The sequence below is a fragment of the Pantherophis guttatus genome, chromosome 9 (genome assembly GCF_059756535.1).
Source record: "Pantherophis guttatus breed Tessera chromosome 9, ASM5975653v1, whole genome shotgun sequence".
NCBI classification, from domain to species: Eukaryota; Metazoa; Chordata; class Lepidosauria; order Squamata; family Colubridae; genus Pantherophis; species Pantherophis guttatus.
In genome coordinates, this window is record NC_142071.1 from 8,307,875 (window position 1) to 8,332,974 (window position 25,100).

General features: G+C 41.8%; 1 protein-coding gene across 2 annotated transcripts in view; it reads left to right on the forward strand.

Moving 5' to 3' along the window:
• Positions 1 to 25,100, forward strand: part of DOCK5 (dedicator of cytokinesis 5) — a 162,688-nt gene that overhangs the window by 102,269 nt on the left and 35,319 nt on the right. For both annotated transcript variants that reach the window (XR_015729391.1, XM_060693500.2), the window contains exons 28-38: positions 1,767 to 1,865; positions 7,767 to 7,861; positions 8,339 to 8,417; positions 11,060 to 11,160; positions 12,305 to 12,363; positions 14,917 to 15,071; positions 16,917 to 17,002; positions 20,065 to 20,221; positions 22,095 to 22,135; positions 22,227 to 22,317; positions 23,368 to 23,487. Coding sequence is in view for 1 of the 2 variants with exons in the window: in XM_060693500.2 (XP_060549483.2) it covers positions 1,767 to 1,865; positions 7,767 to 7,861; positions 8,339 to 8,417; positions 11,060 to 11,160; positions 12,305 to 12,363; positions 14,917 to 15,071; positions 16,917 to 17,002; positions 20,065 to 20,221; positions 22,095 to 22,135; positions 22,227 to 22,317; positions 23,368 to 23,487 (1,083 nt within the window). In the remaining variant the exon portion in view is untranslated. The remainder of the gene's footprint in view (positions 1 to 1,766; positions 1,866 to 7,766; positions 7,862 to 8,338; positions 8,418 to 11,059; positions 11,161 to 12,304; positions 12,364 to 14,916; positions 15,072 to 16,916; positions 17,003 to 20,064; positions 20,222 to 22,094; positions 22,136 to 22,226; positions 22,318 to 23,367; positions 23,488 to 25,100) is intronic.

A 25,100-nucleotide genomic window follows, 5' to 3' on the forward strand; every position in this document is an offset into this window, starting at 1 on the left:
TTTACATGGACAAGAGATGGAAGATGTTAAGTCCTCACAGTTATGACTCCGCCCAAGCCTGCCCTGTTGCTGATCGTCCCTGATTGACTAAGACGCGAGCAGCCAAACAGCAGGAAAATGCAGCACTCCTATTGGTTCCTTCCATCTGACAGCTCCCTATTTAAGCAGCTGTCTGATGGCAACAGTCCTGCCAGTGTTATAGCATGCACAGAGTTGCCTTATTTCAGTGATGGCTAACCTTTTTGCCATCACGTGCCAGAAAAGGGGGGGTGGGGCAGGGGAGATTTGCGCACACGCGTGCCCACACCCATAATTCTATGTGCCCCGCCCCGCGCATGGCACGTGTGACCCGTCCCCTCGTGTCCTCCCCTGCTCTTGGCACGTGATGGCCCATTTTTCTTTCTCACCTGGCTCCAGATCCTCTCTATGCGTCTGGGGAGGGCGAAAACAGCCTTCCCCACCCACTCGGAGGCCCGAACCGGCCCATTTCCAACTTCCAGTTGGACAGGAAGTGATGTTTTTTGCTGTCCCCAGGCTCCAGAGACTCCCGGAGCTAAGCTGGCATACCAGGCGACATGGCTCTGCGTGCCACAAGTTCACCATCACAGCCTTATTCTGTTAGCTATCGTTGTGGTGGAAATAAACGTATTGTGTTAGACCTGCCTAGCCTCAGTCTATACCTGCCTAGTTCTCCATAAGAGCAGAAGATCTTCTTGATCTCAACTTCTTCTTTCAGTGCCTGGAGGCAACAGGATCTAGGATAGATACTATCATTACATTTCTGGATGGGGGCAGGAGAAAAATCCTTTTTATATATATACTTTTGTTGGAAAAACAAAAGTTAAAAAATTGTTGTAAGTTTTTAAAATAAGAATATTTTGATATATAGGATTAGCTACTAGACCACTGATGGCTAACCTTTTTGCCATTGTGTGCCAGGAGTGGGGGGAGCGTGGGGTGGGTCGTGCGCGTGCATGCCCACATCCATAATTCTATGCACTCTGCCCCCACACATGCACGCGTGACCCCCCCATGCTCCCCCTATTCCTGGCACACAATGGCCCAGTGGGCTCGTTTTTCTCTCTCCCCAGGCTCCAGAGACTTTCTAGGAGTCTGGGGAGGGCGAAAATGGCCTTCCTTACGCCCCCAGAGACTCTCCAGAGGCTGGAAACGGCCCATTTGCCAACTTCTGGTGGGACCGGAAGGCCCGTTTCTCTCTCTCCCCAGGCTCCAGAGCCTTTCTAGGAGTCTGGAGAGGGCCAAAATGGCCTTCCCCACTCCCCTGGAGGCCCTCCGGAGGCCGGAAACGGCCCGTTTACCAACTTCTGGTGGGTCCAGAAAGCCCAAAAGTCAGCATGCGTATGTCAGAGCTGAACTCACATGCCCATCAATATGGCTACGCGTGCCACAGGTTCACCATCATGGTACTAGACAGTTGTAGTTGAATATTTTATAGTTGAATATTTTGTCTCCCACCCAAGCGTATCTTCCTGTGGGCTTTGAACATTAACCTCTCAAGACTGATCATCTTATAAATGACTAAAGATCTCTTGTGATCCATCTTGTCCAGATCCTAAATTTCACAAGGGCCAACCAGTTGCCTTTTAAGAAACCCACAAGGACAATCTTAAGATGTACATCTTCTCCAAGGCTCATGAATTTATTTACTTAGCATATGGCATAACTTGCTTGGACTCACAATATGTATAAGGTTCATGAAAAGCACAACTGACAAAGGGTTTTTTCCCCCTCCATCTTGTTTCTAGGGTAGTTTTGTATCCTGCATGACAGCCATCTTAAGACAGATGGATGACTCCCATTATAATTACTACATCAGCACTTTCAAAACCAGACAGGATCTCATTGTAAGTCTGATTGAAATTTTTATTATGGTGGTTAGTCGCACAATCAGCCAGATGTTCAAATGGGATTTTCCATTTTTATCCACCTATTGAGTCCTTCCCAAGGACTAGGGATAGACAGATGTTGCTTGACAGGGTTAAAGTGGTGTCAGAGAATGAAAGCTGTTTCAAGTGAAGCTGCCTTTTGCTATTGACTGATGGTGATTTTGTCAATGTTGATGGCATTTCAGTGGCACTCCAGATGTTTCGGATTGAACCCAAGGTGCCTCTTACTATGGTGCTTTCTTTATTATGATTATTAGCATGTGTTTAGTCTTTGGTCATATAGACAATAGACAGGTATGTTTATGAGATGAATCCCAAGGAGCAGAAAAACTCTTGAATGCATCTTCTTAAGAAGTTCAGATTCAGTTGCAAAACAAAGACTTATCTGGTTGCTTGCATTGCTTAAAATGCAACTGCTTAAAATGCAATGAGCAATCCTTAATTCCATCTCAGAATCCAAAAAGAATAGCTAGAAGGTGGGGCTTTCTGCTTCATTGAGTTGAACTACTCTCTACCACTCTTGGAGTTGGCGGGAACTATACTGGCATGAAATCTGTTCTATGCATTTCTGATCCTTTATCTGCTTCTGTTCTCTGACACTGTAGTTCCTTAATTTATTTCCAAGGTGATCAGGAAGAAAGCCTAACAGATTTTGAGATACCTTGAGGTCTGCCCACCAGACTAGCTAAGGACAGTTTAGGATGGTCTTGCTTATATGTTGGGTTTAAAATGAAGGCAACATCAGAGAAGCCTATAGGAGAAAAAACGTTTGACCCATGACTGAATGGAGGTGGTGCATGCCCAGGGCATGTATGAGCCTTGATTAGGTGCAAGTCTTGTAGAAGAGCAGTTGCAGTGCTCTTCACACAAGTAAAAGGAGCCCTGGTGGCACAGTGGTTAGAATGCAGTATTGCAGGCTAACTCTGCCCACAGCCTGGAGTTCGATCCTCACGTGCTCGAGATTGTCTTAGCCTTCCATCCTTCCAAGGTCAATCAAACGAGGGCCCAAATTGTTGGGAACAATATACAGAGAGCAGGTAAAGCACTATGGGATAGTATATAAATCTAAGTTCTGTTACTATTGCTAAAAGATTATTCCTTAATGGTTATGAACATGGTTTGCCAAGGCCTCGAACTGAATCCTAGCGTTTTAAGTTTGGTAGCTTTCATTGCCTTCTGCCTGAAGCTCTGTTGAGTTACTGTAAATCGAAAATGACAATATTGGAATAGATTTACGAAACTGATGTAATCCAGATTTCCTTCGTTACTTCAGGGGAGATACTTGGTGACCCACTGGCAGAACCCCAGATTTACATGCAGGTTCAGTTCCTGGGGCCTCTGGTTGAAAGTAATGAGATAGATTTCTTCCCTCAGTCTATTCCTATTTTATTCAGAATTTTTAAGCACTGGGTATGCTCAGTTGGGGTTCTTCCTTCCTTCTTATCCTCCTCCTTTTTGGGATACCATGAATCTGCATTTGGCTGACTTAAGGCGCGAGTAAATAAGGCCAACTTTGTGACATGGAAGAATCTGTAAGGGTTGCCCAGCACAGCAGTTTGTGGAGCCTGGCATTCGTCTAACTTGCTCTTACAGAAAAGAAGTAGGATTGTGCGGTGTTCTTTGCTATGGATTTCTGCCAAGACGTTTTGAAGCCTCTGCATGGCATATTGGGGGGAAGCTGGCAATGGTGAACTATTGGGATGGGCTTCCAGAAATGGCAATTCTGTATGTGTGCACACACACATGTGTGTGTGTGTATTTGTGTGTTTAAGTAAAACTATGTGCAACCAAATCCTCGGGCCCCTCAGATTGTATAAAATGTGACTTTTGAGGTTTTCATTCCGAAATTTCCATACCCAGGGATTGAGTTATTCAAAACGCCTCTTTGGTGTGGATGCTCTTACTCAAGAGTGGGACGAGTTAGCTTTAGAAGAGATGCCAGGACTTGGGTTTATGCAGTCATTTTGAAAGATGCCAATGATCTTGACCCTACCTCTTGCTGTTCGTGTGGGCTCAGATGCCAGTTCCAACCTCACACATACAGTTCTCTTTCAAGCAGCCTTTCCTAACTTCACTAGCTACTCATATCATTCTCTGACTGGTAGTTTCAAGGGTGCTTTTTCAAGAGGCAACTGGGCTTTCTTTGTTTAGAAGATGTTTCCCTCCTCACACAAAAAGGCTTTTTCAGTTGTGATTGAATAGTGGAGAACGGAAGGATTTGCAGTCATCTGGTCATTAGAGTCATTGAAGCCACTTGGAATTTATCTGTGCCCTCCGGTTCACCAGAATAGTGCAAATGGATGAGGAACCTTCTCGGAACTGCTGAAAGGATTGTGTTGTAAACAGGAATGTAAAGGTAAAGGTAAACATATGTGCTAGTCATTCCCGATTCTAGGGGGCGGTGCTCATCTTCGTTTCAAAGCTGAAGAGCCAGCACTGTCCGAAGACGTCTCCATGGTCATATGGCCGGCATGACTCAACACCAAAGGTGCACAGAACGCTGTTACCTTCCCACCAAAGGTGGTCCCTATTTTTCCACCTGCATTTTTTATGTGCTTTCGAACTGCTAGGTTGGCAGAAGCTGGGACAAGTAACGGGAGCTCACTCTGTTACGCGGCACTAGGGATTCGAACCGCTGAACTGCCGACCTTTCGATCGACAAGCTCAGTGTCTTAGTCACTGAGCCACCGTGTCCCTAAACAGGAATATAGAGGAATATAAATCCTTCCATCCCCCAGCATTCAGTCAGAAGTGATGAAGATTCTTGGATGAGAAGTGAAACGTTTTCAAGGAAAAAAAAAACAAAGAAAGCCCAGTTTTGAAAAAGCGCCTTCAGGATAACCATGACCTAGATGACTGGGAATCTTCATAGACACTCCCTGATTGGTAAATGATGGCCGCAGTGGTTCAGCATAGATGAAGGGCCCTTGACTGCGAAAAGCTTGAGATACCCATATGTTAAAGGGTAGCCAACATGAGGGTAGTTCTTCCATTCCTTTTTTTTTTTAAATTTGATTTATATGCCGCCCTTCTCCGGAGACTCAGGGCGGCTTACAGTGCGTTAAGCAATAGCCTTCATACTTTTGTATATTTATACAAAGTCAGCTTATTGCCCCCACAATCTGGGTCCTCATTTTACCTACCTTAGAAAGGATGGAAGGCTGAGTCAACCTTGAGCCTGGCGAGATTCGATCTTACTTTAATTGCAGACAGCTGGTGTTAAATTACAGTGCTTCTGTCTGTTGAGCTTAAACCAGGCTCCTTCTTGCCTTTTTTTTTTCTTCAAAAAAGAAAAAAACCTTGCATACAAAACACTTACCTTTGAGCATGATGTCTATTTCCAAATATCCAAATAAGTATTTATTAGGAATTAGCAGGCGGATCAAGTTTCATGTCCTGTGAATCCCATCATAGTTATTTTGTAAATGTCCCCGTCTGAAAGATTTGAATAATAAGATCTGAAGAATAGAGACATGCCTTGCTGTCTTCCCAAAGGCATAATCTAGTAGCCATGTGCATCGATAGCAGAGCCTTCTTTGGATTCTCTCATTATGAAATATTAATCTTAATAATCAATACATTATGACTGTATATAAAATAAAAGGATGTTGCCTTCTGGCCTTTGTGGTCCAGACATTATATCTGCCTAGCAATTTGGACTAATGTCATTAAGTTGGTCGTTCTTATCTTGATAAGTGCCTCCATCTTTCTCAACTAGAATAATATCATTTAAGGGCCGATTTAATTATGCCTGATTCTATTTTCTTTAGCAAATAGCCATAGCCATGTCTCCTTCTGTAGTCTTTCAGTCATGCCCAGCTATGCTTCTTGCTGTATTTTTCAATATGAAAATGACCTTTTATGTGGTGTCCTTAGCTGGAAAGTCATACATTGTCTTGGCTGTTCCTGCTTGATCTCATAAATGTCAGGTTCCGATGCTATCTCAAAATAAATGAATTTCCAAACTGCCAATCTTTGAGGAAATTTTCTCTTTATTGAGCATAGTGATCTGTCCCTGGCTCTTTCGTGGTCAGCACTGACCTTTGCCCCCCAATTCCTCCCTTTCCGATCCCCAATTCTCTATTGGCTATCTTCCAAGCCACTCTCCTCATCCCATCTCCGACAGATCACAGGAATGTCCCCCCTCCTCCCATCTCCGAGGAAACAGAATCTTCAAAGAAATTAAGTAAGCAAAAGTTCAAGCTTCTCCTCTCCTCCCATATGTCAGCGCTGGAACGCTGACAATAAAATCATGTTTATTTGAACTTCTCTGAAAAGTTGAAATAAAATCCATATAACTATTTCCTGCCACCCCAAAAAGTACACTTTAATCATAGGCTGGCCACATACCCCTTGCATTTAATGCTTGACTGTAATTAATGTAACTGTTGTAGGATTTATTTTTGTGCAAATAAGAGCTCTGTCCCTGAAAATAGCTAGGAAATAGTACATTGGAATGGAGATCATTCTTTCAGCCTGACTATTATACAAGGGATCTTGTCAATAAGGAAAGGTCCAAAAAATTAAAATGGTGACTGCTGTTACAGGTAACCTTGACTTATAATTGTCTACACATGAATTAAAATGGGTGGAAAAGAAAACATTCTTGACATGATGCAGAAGAGGAGGAGATTGTTTAAGGGTTAGACTAAGACTGTTGAGGTCCAGCTTTGAGCTGATTTTCACTCATGAAACCCAGAGTGACTTTAGGCCAGTCTCAGCTATACATGTATGTGTAGCAATAGCACTTAGTCTTACATACCACTTTACAGCCCTCTCTAAGAGATTTACAGAGTCAGCATATTGCCCCCAACAATCTGGGTCCTCATTTTACCAACCTTGGAAAGATGGAAAATTGAGTCAACCTTGAGCTGGTCAGAATCGAACTGCCGACCGTCAACAGTCAGCAGAATTAGCCTGCAGTACTGCATTCTAACCACTGTGCCACTACAGCTCTACATGTATATAACTCCCATGGTTATGGTTTTTTGGTGGGGAGAATTTTTATGGGACTGAGTACAATCTGAGGACCCAAATTGTTGGGGGCAATATGCTGACCCTGTAAACCACTTAGAGAGAGCTGTAAAGCACTGTAAAGCGGTATATAAGTCTAAGTGCTATTGCTATCTTGGTATAAACTATTCTGGCGTATTTAAAAGTAAGCATATCTTTGGGAGGAAACCTGGTTGTTAGGTAGTATTTCTTATACTTTCTTAAATCTTCTTTTTCTTGAGCTATATAGGATTGAGTTATCAAATGCAATGGAATATTCTTTATTGACCAAGTGTGACTGGACACACAAGGAATTTGTCCCCAATACATAAGCTCTCAGTATATATACAAACAACAAAGTAATAAATCATAGATTATAAATTGTAAGATACAATCATAAATAATAATATACCAATAGGAGAAAGTAGTAAAAGAAAGATGAGAAGATGAGAAGGATAATAGCAATGCAGTCAATGTAATCTAAGATGAGATTCTCAGTTGCCATTGAAGTGGTAAGACTTTGGGTCTAACTCCAAAAAGTAGGAAGGACCCAACTAAAACAAAGGTTTAGGTTTAATTGAGTGGTTGACACATGTGTTTAAAGAGTTTCTCCTTGTACCATTTGTAAGTTTTTATTGGCAGTGTTACCAGGTAGAGGGTGGAGAACACAGGAAGCCATGGAAGATTATAGCCTGGTCATCTCTGGGAGGATTGGGAAGACAGTTCCAAGAATTCCCAGTTAGTATGGCCAATTCTGGGAAGTGGAATCCAAGAACATCTGGAGAACATTATATTTGGAAGGCTGATCCATAAGCTAATATAAATCTGGTCACTCTCCTTCATTCTGATTTGTAAACTTTCCCGTAGGATTTTCTGATGGAAACTTTCATCATGTTTAAAGACCTGATTGGGAAAAATGTCTATGCAAGTGACTGGATGGTGATGAATATAACGCAGAGCAGGTAAAAAGCCCTATTATTTGTAGCCCAGAATATTTTCTCCCTCCAATTCTTTGTTTCTTTTTCCCCTTTTTTTTTTTTTAGCACGGTGTATCAATCAATGGCCCTTGTTTCAGGATCCTTGAAGTCTGGTCTGGATTAAAAATAAATGCGATTGAGAGAATCCCTTCTGGATTGCTCAGCTATTCATAGCGGTTTTCTTTCTCCGCCTTTAGTAGCTTGCTAACTTGTAAATTCTCTCGACTGTGGTTGCTTCGAACCTTCTAAATCAAACCTTTCAATTTGAGAATACGGACATTTAGATGAAAATTGGCACCATTGCTTTAAGAGCAGTGAAAATACAAATGATGCCAAAGAACTTGTGAACACGCAGCAGGGACTTCCTGTGGTTTCACAGGGACAAGGAGGTGCTTTTAGCCTCTGCCTTTCTCCCAAGCTGTTTTTTTAAATGGCTTTTTTTTTCCCCCTGCACTTTTCCAGGATTTTCCTTCGAGCCATCAATCAGTATGCCTCTGTGCTCAATCGCTTCTTCTTGGATCAGGCAAGCTTTGAGCTTCAGGTAAGAGAGAACAGCCAGTCTCTTTCATCACAAGGGCCTAGTGGTTATCTGGAAGATGAGTCTTTACAATTTGCCAGATTTGTAAAACAAGACATCATGGCCAGCAATGCTAAATATGTATTAAATGTGAGCCAACGGTGTGCGGCGGCAGCCAAAAAAGCCAATGCAATCCTAAATTGCATTAACAGAGGGATACAATCAAGATCAAGTGAGGTACTAATACCACTCTATAAAGCCTTAGTAAGGCCACACCTAGAGTACTGCATCCAGTTTTGATCACCACACTATAAAAAAAGATGTGGAGACTCTAGAAAAAGTGCAGAGAAGAGCAACCAAAATGATTAGGGGACTGGAGACTAAAACATATGAAGAACGGTTGCAGGAACTGGGCATGGCTAGTCTAGTGAAGAGATGGACCAGGGGAGACATGATAGCAGTCTTCCAATATCTGAGGAGCTGCGACAGAGAGGAGGAAGGGGGTCAAGCTATTTTCCAAAGCACCTGAAGGCCAGACAAGGAATAATGGATGGAAACTGAACAAGGAGAGATTCAACCTGGAAATAAGGAGAAATTTTCTGACAGCGAGAACAATCAACCCATGGAACAGAAGTTGCCTTCATAAGTTGTGGGAGCTTCATCACTGGAGGTTTTCAAGAAGAGATTGGACTGCCATTTGTCAGAAATGGTGTAGGGTCTCTTGCTGAGTGGGGGGTTGGACTAGATGACCTATAAGGTCCCTTCCAACTCTGTTAACCTGTTAATCTGGCCAATTGAAATGAGAAATAAAATATGAGAACTTGCTTGGAGAAGCCAAGGAATCCTCTTAAACATTTTAAGGCATCAGAAATCATGGCAGATAGGGTCATATAATATGTCAAGTTTTCTTCTCCCTTAAATGCTGAAATATATAAGTCATTCCTTTGTCTTTTAGATTTTGAAATCTTATTCCCCATAATAGCCCTCAACTTACAATCATAATAGAGTTTTCCCATCATAGTGATAAGTCGTAAAAGTCATAAATCAGTTCACTCACATGACCGATCCAATTTTAAGAACTTTTTTGCAGCAGTTGTTAAGCATTAAATGAATCAAGGGTTTGTTGTGGGCCAGTTTTGCCAAAATGCCTAATTTTTATTTTTATTTTATTTTGTTGCAAACCCACCATAAAATGGGGTCATTTGACCACCAGGCATTGCAAACACCTGTAAATGCAGGCTGATTGCTGAGCATTCAGTATGCAGACAGATGATCACATTGGGAGAGGTGACCACTTTGGAACCTCATTGTAAGTACCTCCCAAGGAAGGTTTGCTGTAACTCTGAATAGTCACTAAGGAACAGGTCATAAGTTGAGGACTTGTTTTGTTGTTAGTTGCAAAGTTGTGTCCGACCCATCGCAACCCCATGGACAACGTTCCTCCAGGCCTTCCTGTCCTCTACCATCCCCCGGAGTCCATTTAAGCTCACGCCGACTGCTTCAGTGACTCCATCCAGCCACCTCGTTCTCTGCCGTCCCCGCCTTCTTTTGCTTTCAGTCATTCCTAGCATTAGGCTCTTCTCCAGTGAGTCCTTCCTTCTCATTAGGTGGCCAAAGTATTTGAGTTTCATCTTCAGGATCTGGCCTTCTGAAGAGCAGTCAGGGGATCTCCTCTAAGACCGACCGGTTTGATCACCTTGCAGTCCAAGGGACTCGCAGGAGTCTTCTCCAGCACCAGAGTTCCAAGGCCTCCATTCTTTGGCGCTCAGCCTTCCTTATGGTCCAACTTTCACAGCCATCCATTGCAACTGGGAAAACCATCGCCTTGACTATACACACTTTTGAGGACTTACCTATACAGTATCTGGGTAGTTCTCACCTCATATTATCAGTTGCATTAGGGGTGACAGTGATTGGAGAGGGAAAAAAATTGTTTCAGGAGATTCCATAAAACACTTGGATTTCAGATTGCTTATTTCTGACTGAGGCCAGTGCAATCATGTCAAGACCATTCGTATATGCTTCAAGGCATAGTGGATAATTAAAAGCCTAGTGTAGGAGAAGGAGAAGCAAAGCCTACAGTTCTTACCTTCCCATAAGTGGTCAAAGTCCAACCCCTCTTGAATTTTGTTAACTCTTATCCAGCACCAATTTAGTGCTCACCTTTAGTTGTCTAGATCCTTGTGTATAGGCATGGACAGTAAATCTGCTTAACTGGAACTTAACAAGTGGTCCTGTTTCTTCTTGCCTTACACCTGGTTGTCAAATTCGATGTTTTTTCTCCTAGAATATCTAGCCTGTCCAATAATTGTAAGAGCAGGGGAGTAGATACCCAATACCTGGATTGATGAACACATTGCACTAAACTATAATTTGTTGAATAGTTCAACCATAGTTGAACTATTAGTTCAACCAATATTTAACCAATACATACTTAACCAGAATAGTTCAACCAATGCGTAACATATTATATGGAGTCAGTCGTTAAAGATTCAGAAGCACATTTAGGTACAGCAGGCAGCTTTTCAAGTCCTTGTTGGAGCAGATGTTTTGGGAACACAAATTTTAATGGCTCTCCTATCTTACATGCCATTGTATGATTTTATCTTATTTTATAATTAGTTTGATCCGATTTCTCTCTCTCTCTCTCCTCCATACTCTCATAGCTATGGAATAATTACTTCCATTTGGCAGTGGCCTTTCTTACTCATGAATCCCTTCAACTGGAGACGTTCTCCCAGGCTAAACGGAACAAGATAATGAAGAAGTAAGTTTTCACCTGAGTTTTTATTTTCACTTAAGTTCTCCCACCATGCACAAGTAGGTATTTCAATTACTTCTATACCATCATATTTTTCTAAATGAATGATACTGAAAATCTGAAGGACGGGTATATCTAAAGACATGCATTCATGTTATAGCAGCCCATAAAGCTTGGTTGATTACTTTAATACATATTTACCTGTTACATGTACATTCTGATTTTTCTCTGGGAATCAAAAGAAGCATAGGTAGTGCTCTTAGCCCCAATTTATCCCCCAACAATGAACCTGTGAAGAATATTGTCAACAAGACAATAGCTACATATAACTACAGTTGATTTGGAACTAGGAAATAGTTATTCAAATGCTGTATCAATCTTCTCCTTTCCGATGATATGGTCTTCTTATCATATCATAGGAAATTGTTAGAAAGATCATAAAGTCTTAATATATACATTGTAATATATTGTGTCTCTAGGTAATTTGGTTTTTTTCATCCCTTTCAATTCATACCGTTAAAAAGACCTTATGTGCAATAGTCTGTGGAACAGAATCTGTATTGGTTTTAGGAAGCTATTAAAGAACATGACACCTAAAAATCTGATGAGCCTCCATAATTAAGGAGCTACTTAAACTTGAATCTTGCTCCAACACCCTTAACATCCCATAGGCTTCCATACTTTTATAGTCTTTGTGGCAGTTGCCTTCAACTTTAATCAGTTATTGATGTGTGACTGATGTTATTGACATGTTTTTCGGTGAATGGAATTATTATTTATCCTTGGACACCAGAGGTAGTGATGGTGGTATGTGGTGGTTTATCAGGGTTTTTTTTTCCATCTTGATAAGCTACCCAGAATCACTTGTGTGATTAGTTGGTTATATAAACCCTATAAATAAACAAGCAAATAAATAAATAAAGCATTGGGCTGTTGGACTTATATTCAAATAAATTTCAAATAAATCATTAGTTACAATAATGAGAATGCTTGTTTGAAAGGACAATTTAGACTTCATGCCAAAGATGATCCTTGGGACAACATTGATCGAATAATTTATTTTGTTCCCAGAGATTTAAGCAAAATCATTGAATGCTCTTCCTTTTCTTTTCTTTTCTTTTCTCCTCTCCGCCCCACCCCCGATTTGTAGATATGGAGATATGAGGAAAGAAATTGGCTTCCAGATAAGGGACATGTGGTACAACCTTGGTAAGCAATGGAGTAAATTGAAAGAGCAAATTGGCTTGCAAAGTTGGACTCTTTGATCATTGCTTCTTGGATGCAGAAAGAATGATTGGGAACATCTTTTGTTTGTGTCAAAAGAAGGGATTACTAATCACTACCCACAAGGAGGGGTCTCTTTGACTAATAAAAGGGCAGGAAAAAGGGGAAATGGAATGTATTAGCTTTATTATGTGAAGGGGAAAATACACATGTTTATTCAAAGATGTTTTCTCAAAGGCAACTGGACTTCCTTTGTTATTCCTTGAAGACGTTTTCGCTTCTCATCCAAGAAGCTTCTTCAGTTCAAAACTGAAGGAAAAAAAACCCACTCTAATAAAGTTTTTTTTTTAAAAAAATATATGTTTTGCATTCAGGAGATCAGTCCCTGGGCGAACTTAATAAGCTTCCTAATACAAAAACTGAATAATCTGGAGCAGCCATTCCCAATTTTTAGCTTTCACCTCCCTGAAATAGCCAAAGTAACCATTGCTGAGCGTTCTGGAGGCTGAAATCCATGCATAGACTAGACTAGAATAGAATTCTTTATTGGCTAAGTATGATTGGACACACAAGGAATTTTGCATATGCTCTCAGTGTACATAAAAAGACAAGATACATTTGTCAAGAATCATAAGGTACAACACTTAATGATAGTCATAGGGTACAAATAAGTAATCTAATTATACTAGGAAACAATCAGTATAAATTGTAAGGATACAAGCAACAAAGTTACAGTCATGCAGTCATAAGTGGGAGGAAATGGGTGATAGGAACGATGAGAAGATTAATAGTAGTAGTAATGCAGACTTAGTGAATAGTTTGACAGTGTTGTGGGTTGAGGCATCTGGAGGGTTTCCAAGTTCAAGAAAGTTGCCTGTTCTAGATAGGTCATGATGGAATTCCTGAGAAAGTTTTCAGAAGTCTACATTAAACAGGAGAGAATGAAAGACAACATGCAAAGAGAAAGAGAGATCATTTGAACTAAAGACGCATTCCTAAGTGTTTCAGAATGACTCTCCCCTCATCTTATCTCCACTGATACATTGGTATGATGGTAAATTCCTACAGAATTTCATAGGAAACTTAGAGAAAGTAGAAGGAAGATGAAGTGACAAAAGATCTCTGTTGGACTGTTTGCCTATGGAAGACTTGAAAAAAAAATGAGTTGAAAGGGATTTGTGGCTCCACAGCAGCTGCTGCGTTAGACAAAGCAGCCCATTTGTTTGATCTTCATTCCTTTTTTTAAAAAAAATATTTTTATTATACGTTTTCCTTTATTATACATCACATTTCCAGTTTTGCAATGACAGTGTACTGGCTGTATCAAGTCCTTTTTAAGTATAGATAGTATTATGCACCCTGAGTATAACCATTATTCCCATAGTCATACAGTATAGTCTCTTTTAAATACATAATGTTGCACGTCATAGTTATAACCATTATTTTCATAGTTGTACCATAACACTCTATACATTTATCACTCTATATCCGTGATGGTGAACCTATGGCATGCGTACCACAGCAGAGCCCTCTCTGCGGGCACATGAGCCGTCACCCAGCTCAGTTTCACAGTGCAGTGCATGCATGTGCATGCTTCCAGCTGGCCAGCTGATTTTCGGGATGCGCAGGGGTCGGGTGCATGCGGAAGACGCACATGCATGCACAGGGGGATCACGCACATGGATGGGTGGGCAGGGGCATGCATGCATGCAAGGGGGGGGCAGACTATGAAGGCAGTGTGTTCCCCCCATAGCCCGTGTCAGCACTTCAAGCTGCATTTACTCTAGTGCTGACATAAGAAGGAGAAGCGGAGGCGTCTGGAAAGGGACGTTTGACTTTTCACCTACTTATTTTCCCTGGAGATAATATCCCCTAGGAGATGGGATGGGAGGGGGGAAATTCCTTTGAGCTGGAGTAGTAGATTAGGGGGTAGAGTGACTTGGAAGATGGCCAATGAGTGCAGGAGAGTGGGGAACGGAAAGGGGGGTTTTGGGTCTGGAAGTCAGTGTTGGCTACGATGGAGTCGGAGTTACAATGTCGTGCTTAATAAATGGGAGCTTTTCTTCCAAGACTTTGTTTGAAATGCAATTTATTTGAGACGACCTCGAAACTTGACAGCCCGTTTTTGGGGCCAGAAGGTTGCCGGGAGGCCTGCTAGGCCAAAAACAGGGGACGGGGGGGTTGTGTGGAGGGGGGTCACATGCACATGCATGGGGGGAACTATGCATGCATGCACGGGGGGGGGGCGCATTGCATTATGGATGCCAGCAAGCGCACACTTTCGGCACACAAGGAGAAAAAAGGTTAGCCATCACTGCTCTATATGTTTCAATCTATTGTCACATACAGTCCACTAGTACTATTACTTATAGTATATATTCTTATATATGTCTATATAACTGCATCTATTTCTATTTGGTTGATCTTCTTTCATTATTAAGTTACTAATCTCTGCACCTGTTATCTAACCATTTGTACAATAAGTCCCATGTTAAGATCTTCACTCCTGTTTCCCCCTCCCCTTTTCTGCTTTCTCAGGACCTCATAAGATCAAGTTCATCCCTTCCATGGTGGGCCCAATTCTGGAAGTGACCTTGACTCCAGAGCCTGAGCTGCGGAAAGCAACCATCCCTATCTTTTTCGACATGATGCAATGCGAATTCAACTTCAGTGGGGGCAGAAATTTCCGTATGGTACAGAATTGGCTTATAGAGCGTGGGGAAAGTTTGAGATCTAGTTGCAAGGAATTACGAGTAAACTGATGAGACCTGCAAGGGGGAGATACCTGAAGGCAAAACCCCGATTTGTTCTTTAGGACAAAGCATAATTCTTTGGCATAGATGAACAGACTTTTTTTTTTTTTTAATTTGATTTATATGCCGCCCTTCTCCGGAGACTCAGGGCGGCTTACAATGCGTTAAGCAATAGCCTTCATCCTTTTGTATATTTTATACAAAGTCAGCTTATTGCCCCCACAAACTGGGTCCTCATTTCACCTACCTTAGAAAGGATGGAAGGCTGAGTCAACCTTGAGCCTTGGAGAGATTCGAACCAGCAGAAATTGCAGGCAGCTGTGTTAATGACAGGTTGCACTAAACCACTGTACTATCAAGGCTCTTGAGCAGTTGGTTTGGCTACATCAGTATCAAACCATGATTGCCTAAACTGAACTGTTATTCAGCTTCCAATGGGACTGGCTTATCTAAAATGACTGGCAGAGATAAAAATAGGACTGATTGATCCATCTATCTTAGGGCTCCTCAAAATAATATCAAGGGACTATCCAATGGGTCAATAAATGGGGGTTAAAAGGGAGTCAGTAAATGTCTGGGGGTTAACAGATGGTTGACAAATGATGAAGGGTCAATTGGCATCAGTTGATCCTCTGGGATCATCTGTAGAACTTCATACCAATCTCTAGTCCTGTATGGAAGGTGGCTAGCAGTGGGACAATATTACCAAGGATTGGATGGTCAGCACCAGCAATAGCAGTCTTGAATTGTCTCTATTATTATTATTTTTTTTAGTACTGTACTATTACTTAAAGTAATACTTATTAAATTATTTCCATATTAAATGAGGTGGGGGGGGTCAAGTAAGAGCCTTGATAGTACAGTGGTCTAAGCACCCTGTTATTAACACAGCTGCCTGCAATTACTGCTGGTTCGAATCTCTCCAAGGCTCAAGGTTGACTCAGCCTTCCATCCTTTCTAAGGTAGGTGAAATGAGGACCCAGTTTGTGGGGGCAATAAGCTGACTTTGTATAAATATACAAAAGTATGAAGGCGATTGCTTAACGCATTGTAAGCCGCCCTGAGTCTCCGGAGAAGGGCAGCATATAAATCAAAATTAAAAAAAAAAAATTTAAAAAAAAGGAACAATCTGAAATTTCTTGAAGGAATCGATGAGCTGAAGAGTTTGGGGCAGTGATGAAATCTAAAATTTGTTACTACCAGTTCTGTGGGCGAGGCTTGGGGGGGGGGCGGGTTATGTGACTGGGTGGGCGTGGCCATTTTTTTTTTTAACTTTTAAAACTATTTTTACTACAACCTCTTCGGCGAAGAGGTTGTAAAAAAAATGCTTTCAAAAGGCTCTGAAAGCTGAGTTCCAAGCTGAGTTGCTTGATTGCCGATTAGGCAACTCAGCTGGGATCATCAGAGCTTGGATCGTCAGAGGCACTTTTTTTCTTTTAAATGGCTCTGACGATCCCAGCTGAGTTGCCTTGATTGGCAGAGGGTTTTTAAAAAACCCTCTGACGATCAGGCAACTCAGCTGGGATCGTCAGAGCCATTTAAAAGAAAAAAAGCCTCTGATGATTGTGCGGCTCAGCTGGGCATGTGGGGGGGGCAGGGATTTTTGCTACCAGTTCTCCGAACCACCCGCCTCCATCGCTACCGGATCAGGTGATCCGGTCCGAACCGGGAGCATTTCACCCCTGGTTTGGGGGCATTCTTGTTTTCTGATTTTTTAAAAAAATTATTTAATGGAAACCCTTTAAGTAATGGGTCCCCCACCTTTTTTTGGTCTTTAACTTGCAGTTTGAAAATGAGCTGATCACTAAATTAGATCAAGAAGTAGAAGGAGGCCGGGGAGATGAACAGTACAAGATCTTGCTGGAGAAACTGTAAGTGTGTGAGTGTTCTTGATTATCTTCCAGGTAACTTTTTGTCATGTGGTGTTGCTTTCTCACATTCCATTGCACACGGAACGCGTCGGCTTGCCAAGTGTGCCATGCACTTTTATCACATGAGCAAGAGACAGATACTTCTTTTAGTCTCCAGCGTGAACGGTTTTTATGAATTTATACACACACATTCATTGTAAGTTAATCTGTGCGTTGATTGAATTTTCATGTAGGTGTAAGCATTCAGTCTGAAACAAAAGATATATATCTTTTGTTTCATATATCTTTTGTGATATATATCACTGATAAGCAAGCTAGGAGGGAGGAAACAGTAGGAATCAAGCCTCCATCATCCAGCATGACGACAGCAAAAACAACACAGCTGATTACAAGTGGGAGACAGCTGGAAGGGCCTATTACATGCGCAAGGGCTAAATTGATTAATGGCATATAAAGGCAGAGATCTCTGTAATGGTAGTTTAATACTCTGATGATGTCAGCAGATGGTTGACGAAAGCTTAGTAAAATAAAATTTTAATTATTTTAAAATTTTAAGTTCCGGAGCTCACAGGATGTCTGCTTCTTTCTTTACTAATATACCTGGAACTCGGCTTCATGCTTGTGTGAGTAAAGCGTGATCGGAGATGCCGTCTCTCTATAAATACTGGTGGGGAGGTGTGGAGTGCTGGCTTTGTTGTTGTAAGCGGGTTGGTTGGCTGTGTTGTTACATCTTGATTAGTAGATGGAGTTGATGTTTGCAGATTAATTGGCTGTTTTGTAACATCCTGTGTGGCCGAGGTCCTAGCTGTGTGCCCATTAGCCTTTTGTGTTGTAACGACCTAGGTAATGGGTTGAGTGGTAGCATCCTGAGCTCTAGTGTTGTGACATCCTGAGTCCTGTGCTGCAACATCCTGGGTAGTTGGCTGTGTTGTAACATCCTGAGCTTTAGTGTTGTAACATCCTGAGTTCTGTGATGTATTGTCTTGAGCAGACAAACCAAAGCCCTGGATGTTGCATCACAGCCATCTGCTCAAGACAATATATCACAGAACTTAGGATGTTACAGCACTTAAGCTCAACTCCATCTACTAATCAAGATGTAACAACACAGCCAACCAACCCGCTTACAACAACAAAGCCAGCACTCCCCACCTCCCCACCAGTATTTATAGAGAGACAGCATCTCCGATCACGCTTTGCTCGCACAAGCACGAAGCCGAAGACACCAGCCTGAAGATGACGAGTGGGACCTCGTCAAAACGTAGCCAAGATACTCTCAATCTTACACGGAAAAAGACCCAAATATGCCAAGGCTTGCATACCTATACCCGTGAAACCTTTAGAGGTCAAACCTTCAGCCACCCAATGAGGAATGTAAACAACAGCATTTTTGATAGGTAGCGTTTATTTGAACATAACTCAGAAAAGAGGAGCTTATCTCCTCTGTCAGTAACTCATTCTATTGTCAAACAGGTTTTAGAAAGGATGCTCGGTTTTCTAATACTAAGCCGGAATTTAGTACAGTATTTCATCTTTACTAGCTGTGTTTGCTAGCAGACTTTAAGCTTCTAATTAGCAAAACACAATGGGTCTCTTCGCAAAACATGCTATGCCAATGCAGCTAATCCTTGACTTAGATCACAGTTGGGATGAGAATTTCCACTGCTAAGCAAGGCAGTTGTTGAATGAGTCATGCCAGATTTTATGAGCTTTTTCTCACAGTTGTTAAGCAAAATCACCACAGTTGTTAAGTGAATCATGTGGTCACTAAGTGAATCTGGCTTCCCCTATTGACTTTCCTTGTCTGAGAAGGTCACAAATGGGGGTCATATGGCTGACCCCCCAGGGTGCTGTAGCTGTCATAAATAATGCCAGTTGTTAAGCATCCAAATTTTGATCATGTGACCATGGAGGATGCTGGATGCTTGTAAGAGAAGGATTGCTCAAACGTCACTTTCGCCATTGCCATTGTAACTTTGAATGGTCACTAAATAAATATCTGTAAGTTGAGGACCATCTGTACAAATAGTCACATTGTAGTTTCATGTGAATGACCTGTTTTCCACAGCATTCTCTCTCTCTCTCTCTTTCTCTCTCTCTCTCTCTCTCTGTCTCTTGTCTCTGTCTCTCTCTGTCCCTCTGTCCCTCTGTCTCTGTCTCTCTCTGTCTCTCTCTCTCTCTGTCTCTCTGTCTCTGTGTCTCTCTCTGTCCTTCTGTCCCTCTGTCTCTGTCTCTCTCTCTCTGTCCCTCTGTCTCTCTCTCTCTCTCTCTCTCTGTCTCTTGTCTCTGTCTCTCTCTATCTGTCTCTTGTCTCTGTCTCTGTCCCTTTGTCTCTGTCCCCCTGTCTGTCTCTCTCTCTCTCTCTGTCCCCCGTCTCTCTCTGTTTCTCTCTCTCTGTCTCTTCTCTGTCTCTCTGTCCCTCTGTCTCTCTCTGTCTCTCTCTCTCTGTCTCTTGTCTCTGTCTTTCTCTATCTGTCTCTTGTCTCTGTCTCTGTCCCTCTGTCCCTGTACCCGTCTCTCTCTCTCTCTCTGTCCCCCTGTCTCTCTCTGTCTCTCTCTATCTGTCCCCCTGTCTCTCTCTGTCTCTCTCTATCTGTCTCCTGTCTCTCTGTCCCTTTGTCTCTGTCTCTGTCTGTCTCTGTCTCTCTTTCTCTCTCTGTACATGTATGTCTCTCTCTCTGTCTCTCTCTTTGTGTGTCTTTCTCTCCCTCCCTCGCCCTCCCCCTCTCCATATATATGTGTGTATACACACACACACATACACATACATTCATACACACACACTTCCTTGTATTCTTACCATTTGCGTTGAACTCTTATACTAAAAATAGCTTAGAAATAAAATAAAAATCAATCAGTAATATCCAAAAGATGAATGCAGATGATCGGTCACAAAAGTTCTCTTCCCTATAAGCTTTTTACTTCCACATCGTTGGGTCTAATCCGACACATTATTTAAAACCAGTTGCTCTGCTTTTGTCTTTTTATTCATCCCTCTGTTTTTTTGTTTTTTGTTTTTCTCCTCTCCTCTTTTTTGATCCCATCAATGGAAATGCCTGCAGCCTCCTGGAGCATTGCCGGAAGCATAAATACCTGTCAAGCTCGGGCGAAGTCTTTGCCCTGTTGGTTAGCAGCCTGCTTGAGAACCTTTTGGATTACCGAGCGATTATGCATGATGGGAGCAAGGAGAACCGCATGAGTTGCACTGTCAACTTACTGGTATGGGGAGAACGCAGAGCCGGGTGCAAATCTCGGTTCTTTGAAATCACTTTCAAGTAGACCTACTTTGGATCTGCTGCATTAGAAGCTCAGGAGCTTATATAGGTTTAGCACAGTGTTTCTCAACCTTGGTAGCTTGAAGATGGGTGGACTTCAACTCCCAGAATCCCCCAGCCAGCAGCGCTGGCTGGGGGATTCTGGGAGTTGAAGTCCACCCATCTTCAAGCTTCCAAGGTTGAGAAACACTGGTTTAGCATGATCTTCTCTTATTTGCCAATCACCTTTGCTCACTTTCAACACTACAATGCAAGGTAGTCACTCTTATTCCCATTATACAGGTTGGGGGCTGAGACTGCAAAAGAAGCAGCCGGAAACAACCGGTTTGCCCCAGCACCGAAAATATGAGCACGCACACGCATACTTCACTTACATGCACTTTGCTTGTGTGCATGCTTGCACGCATTCACACGGCTTAAAAAAATGCAGTTAAATAGGACAGCATAGCGCCAGGGCAGGTGGGCGGGCCACAAGTCACAACTACCGGTTCGCCCGAACCAGTCTGAACCGCTGAATCCCATCCCTGAAAAGAAGGGTTTCCACGCAGCCACCCAGTGAGTCCGTTGTGAGATCCTTTGTCCCCCATTGTCACCACAAAACCACATTGGCTTGGGTGTGAGTTCCACTGTAATTACATCTGCAGCACCTCTTCCAGGAAAAGCTATTTTTGTCAGCCCTGAAGCCATTTTTCCCCTGGTACCTTCAGGGCTGCCACAGCAGAGATGAGTCGAGATGTGGGAACGGGAGAGGGAAGGTAGGGATAACTGGGGGATTGTAGCCAAAATACTGGGGGGAAACCCAAGGGGGTTTAGAGTCAGGTTTCCCCAGATGTGCCAATGTGACATGCCTAATAAACCTATGCTTTGAGGAACATGCCTGCCTTGGAGTTTTGATTCCATTGGGTGTGTTACTTGCAACCCTGACACTTTTGTAAGCTCTCTGGACAGTCATGCTGACCACCAATCCTATTAAGGCAAAGCAATATTACTCCCATATTACAGATGGAAGTTAAGGATGAGTGAGTCACTTTTGCCAATGATCCTAGGGCTCAGCAATAGGAAGCAATCTTTCTTATATCCCACTGAAAGCAGTACAGTATGGAGTCACGTGATTATCATTTGCTGCCATTTTTCACCCTCGAGAACCTTACGATGGCATGTTCCTGGGGCTTCCTTGCATGCCAGTTTCCAATGTTAATTTGTCTAATTAGCCAATAGCTCGTAACTAGCCTGAATCAGTTTTATCCTTGAAAGGATTTGGACCAAAAGTTACATTAGTGCAAGTTGAACACTGTCCCATCATGAACTATATGTAGAATCAGTTCAAGCATCACACCAAACCATAGGTATGGAGATTGAACTAAAATTTAGTGGTGTCTAAGTTGGCCAACCTTGTTTTGCAGCAGGGATCTCCAGCCTTGGCAACTTTAAGACTTGTGGACTTCAACTCCCTCAGCAAAGCTGGCTGAGGAATTCTGGGAGTTGAAGTCCACAAATCTTAAAGTTGCCAAGGTGCTGGCTGAGGAATTCTGGGAGCTGAAGTCCACAAATCTTAAAGTTGCCAAGGTGCTGGCTGAGGAATTCTGGGAGTTGAAGTCCACAAATCTTAAATTTGCCAAGGTTGGAGACCCCTTTTTTTGCAGAATTTGATTGACGTCAAGTACAGTTTGAAAATCCGTAACTTGCCTATCTGAATACAGGCTCAAAAGCTTCGTTTAGATTCTCAACTGACAAGCTTGAGGTGATGTCCGAACATTTTTTACATTCTGTTACTGAAATCATTTGGTGATTCCCAAACTTTTTTTTTCTTTTTGTAGAATTTTTATAAAGAGAAGAAAAGAGAAGATATATACATCAGGTAACATCAGTAGATCTTCAGACTTCTGAATAAGCTGTTACAAAATAATATAGTACTTCTGATTCTCAGACAGTATATTGTTGTTTTCTAGGTACTTATATAAACTCCGAGATTTGCACACCGATTCTGAAAGCTACACTGAGGCAGCTTACACACTCCTACTTCATGCAGAGTTACTTCAGGTAAGTGTGGGAGGTCTTGAAGAGTAGGTCCATGTCTGACACTTTGCAGTAATCAAATTCAAATTTCGTTAAGGCAGCATTTCCCAACCTTGGCAAGTTTAAAATGTGTGGGCTTTAACTCCTAGAACTCCCCAGCCAATTCTGAGAGTTGAATCCACACATCTTAAACTTGCCAATGTTGAGAAATAGTGTGTTTAGGGGGACACGGTGGCTCAGTGGCTAAGGCGCTGAGCTTGTCGATAGAAAGGTCGGCAGTTCAGCGGTTCGAATCCCTAGTGCCGTGTAACGGGGTGAGCTCCCGTTCCTTGTCCCAGCTTCTGCCAACCTAGCAGTTCGAAAGCAGGTAAAAAATTGCAAGTAGAAAAATAGGGACCACTTTTGGTGGGAGGGAATAGCATTCCGTGCATCTTTGGCATTTAATCATGCCAGCCACATGACCACGGAGACGTCTTCGGACAGCGTTGACTCTTCGGCTTTGAAACGGAGATGAGCACCGCCCCCTAGAGTCGGGAACGACTAGCAAATATGTGTGAGGGGAACTTTTACCTTTTTAAGGTTTTAGCTACATGGCAGATACAACCAGATTAGGCATAACAGCACAGACTAAAATTGATTTTTTTTTTTTTTTTTAGAAAAAAAGTCTTTTTTTTTCATTTCTTCAGTGCTCCTGGAGAATCCAAAATAGGGATGGGATCAAAAGCAATTCAAATTGCTACACCGAACGTCACCAAGGATTGAAACCTGTCCAAAACAAGTTGAATCTTGCCTCTTTGGCCAAACACGTAGCAAAAATACTTCAGCTTGTCTAGGTTGTTATTATGTTTTTCAAATTATAATTTACGCGCTGCTGAGATGGATATTCAAAGCCTCAGCAGCAACTAAGGCATTAACTGTGGAAGATAAAGAGATTTCTCTGTTCTTCATCTACCAGAAGAACACTTTTTGACTCTTCAGATCCTTAACATGATGGCACATCCTATTCTAGAAGAAGAGCTAGAGCAAAATTTCATATGATGTCCTTAACTCCATCTGTTCTTTCTTTTATCCCAGTGGTCTGATCAGCCATGTGTCCAACATCTGCTTCAGAGGGACAGCTATTATGTCTATTCACAACAGGAACTCAAGGAGAAGCTTTACCAAGAAATCATAGTCTTCTTCGACAGAGGCAAAGTGAGTCTGTCACAGGGATCCTCACCCTTGATAGGGATGGGATGGACACGATTCCTGTGTTACTTACCGTATTTTTTGGACTATAAGACACACTTTTTTGTCTCCCAAATGCGGAGACTGTGTGTCTTATAGACTGAAAATTGCTGAAGCCCCGCCCACCCATCAGCCATTTTTTTTGGCTTCCGCATGGCTTGTTTTGGGGCGTTTTTTTTCGGGCTTTTTCAGGCCTTTTCATGGCCCATTTTTGAGGTTTAAAAAAGCCTCAAAAATGGGCTGAAAGAAGCCTCAAAAACTGCCCCAAAAGTCTCCAAAACAGCCCCCAAAAGCCTTAAAAACAGCCCCCAAAAGCCTCAAAAATGGCCCTAAAAAGCCTTGAAAATAGGCCAAAAAAGCCCCCAAAATGGCTCCAAAAAAGTCTCAAAAATGAGCCAAAAAAAGCCCTGGAAACTGGCTGAAAATAGACTGGAAAAGGGCCAAAAAAAGGCCCCCAAAAAGGTAGGCCAAAAACTTTTTTTGTTTGTTTTCCTCTTCTAAATTTTGGTGCATCTTATAGTCCGAAAAATACAGTAATTTGGTCTTGCTGGAATTCAATAGGGTGGCTTCTCTCAAATTATTTATTTTCACATTTGTTTTCACAATTATTTATTGATAATGATATGTACCATCAAGTCATAGTCAACTCTTAGTGACCAAATAGAGCCTTCTCCAGAGAGCTAGGAATTTCAGACAGCCCTAACATGCCTTCATCTTTTCTTTCTTTTTTACTCCACGAAGGCCTTTCTGATCCTACAAACTGGTAGGATATTGGAAAGATAAAGCAGTATATTTTTTTTATAATTTAAAACACTGAGTACCTATGATGCATGTGAAGGACTAGGAAAACATGAAACTCCAGAACTTATTCTGATGTATATGCCAACTTCTCATTGTTCCTATCACCCATCTCCTCCCACTTAATGCATGACTGTAACTTTTTTTGCGTGTATCCTTACAATTTATATTGATATTGATTGTCTCCTAGTATGATTTGATTGCTTATTTGTACCCTGTGACTATTATTAAGTGTTTTATCTTATGATTCTTGACGAGTATATCTTTTTATGTACACTGAGAGCATACACACCAAAGACCAATTCCTTGTGTGTCTAATCACACTTGGCCAATAAAGAATTCTGTTCTGTTCTGTTCTGTTCTATTCTATTCTATTCTATTCTATTCTATTCTATTCTATTCTATTCTAATGATTCTTGATGAATGTATCTTGTCTTTTTATGTACACTGAGAGCAAATGCACCAAAGACAAATTCCTTGTGTGTGCAATCACATTTGGCCAATAAAGAATTCTGTTCTGTTCTGTTCTGTTCTGTTCTGTTCTGTTCTATTCTATTCTATTCTATTCTATTCTATTCTATTCTATTCTATTCTATTCTATTCTATTCTATTCATGATTCTTGATGAATGTATCTTGTCTTTTTATGTACACTGAGAGTGTATGCACCAAAGACAAATTCCTTGTGTGTCCAATTACACTTGGCCAATAAAGTATTCTATAATTCTATTCTATCCATACAAAGGCTTCAGTTAAATGTACATGGCCATCCAGGAGCACAAAG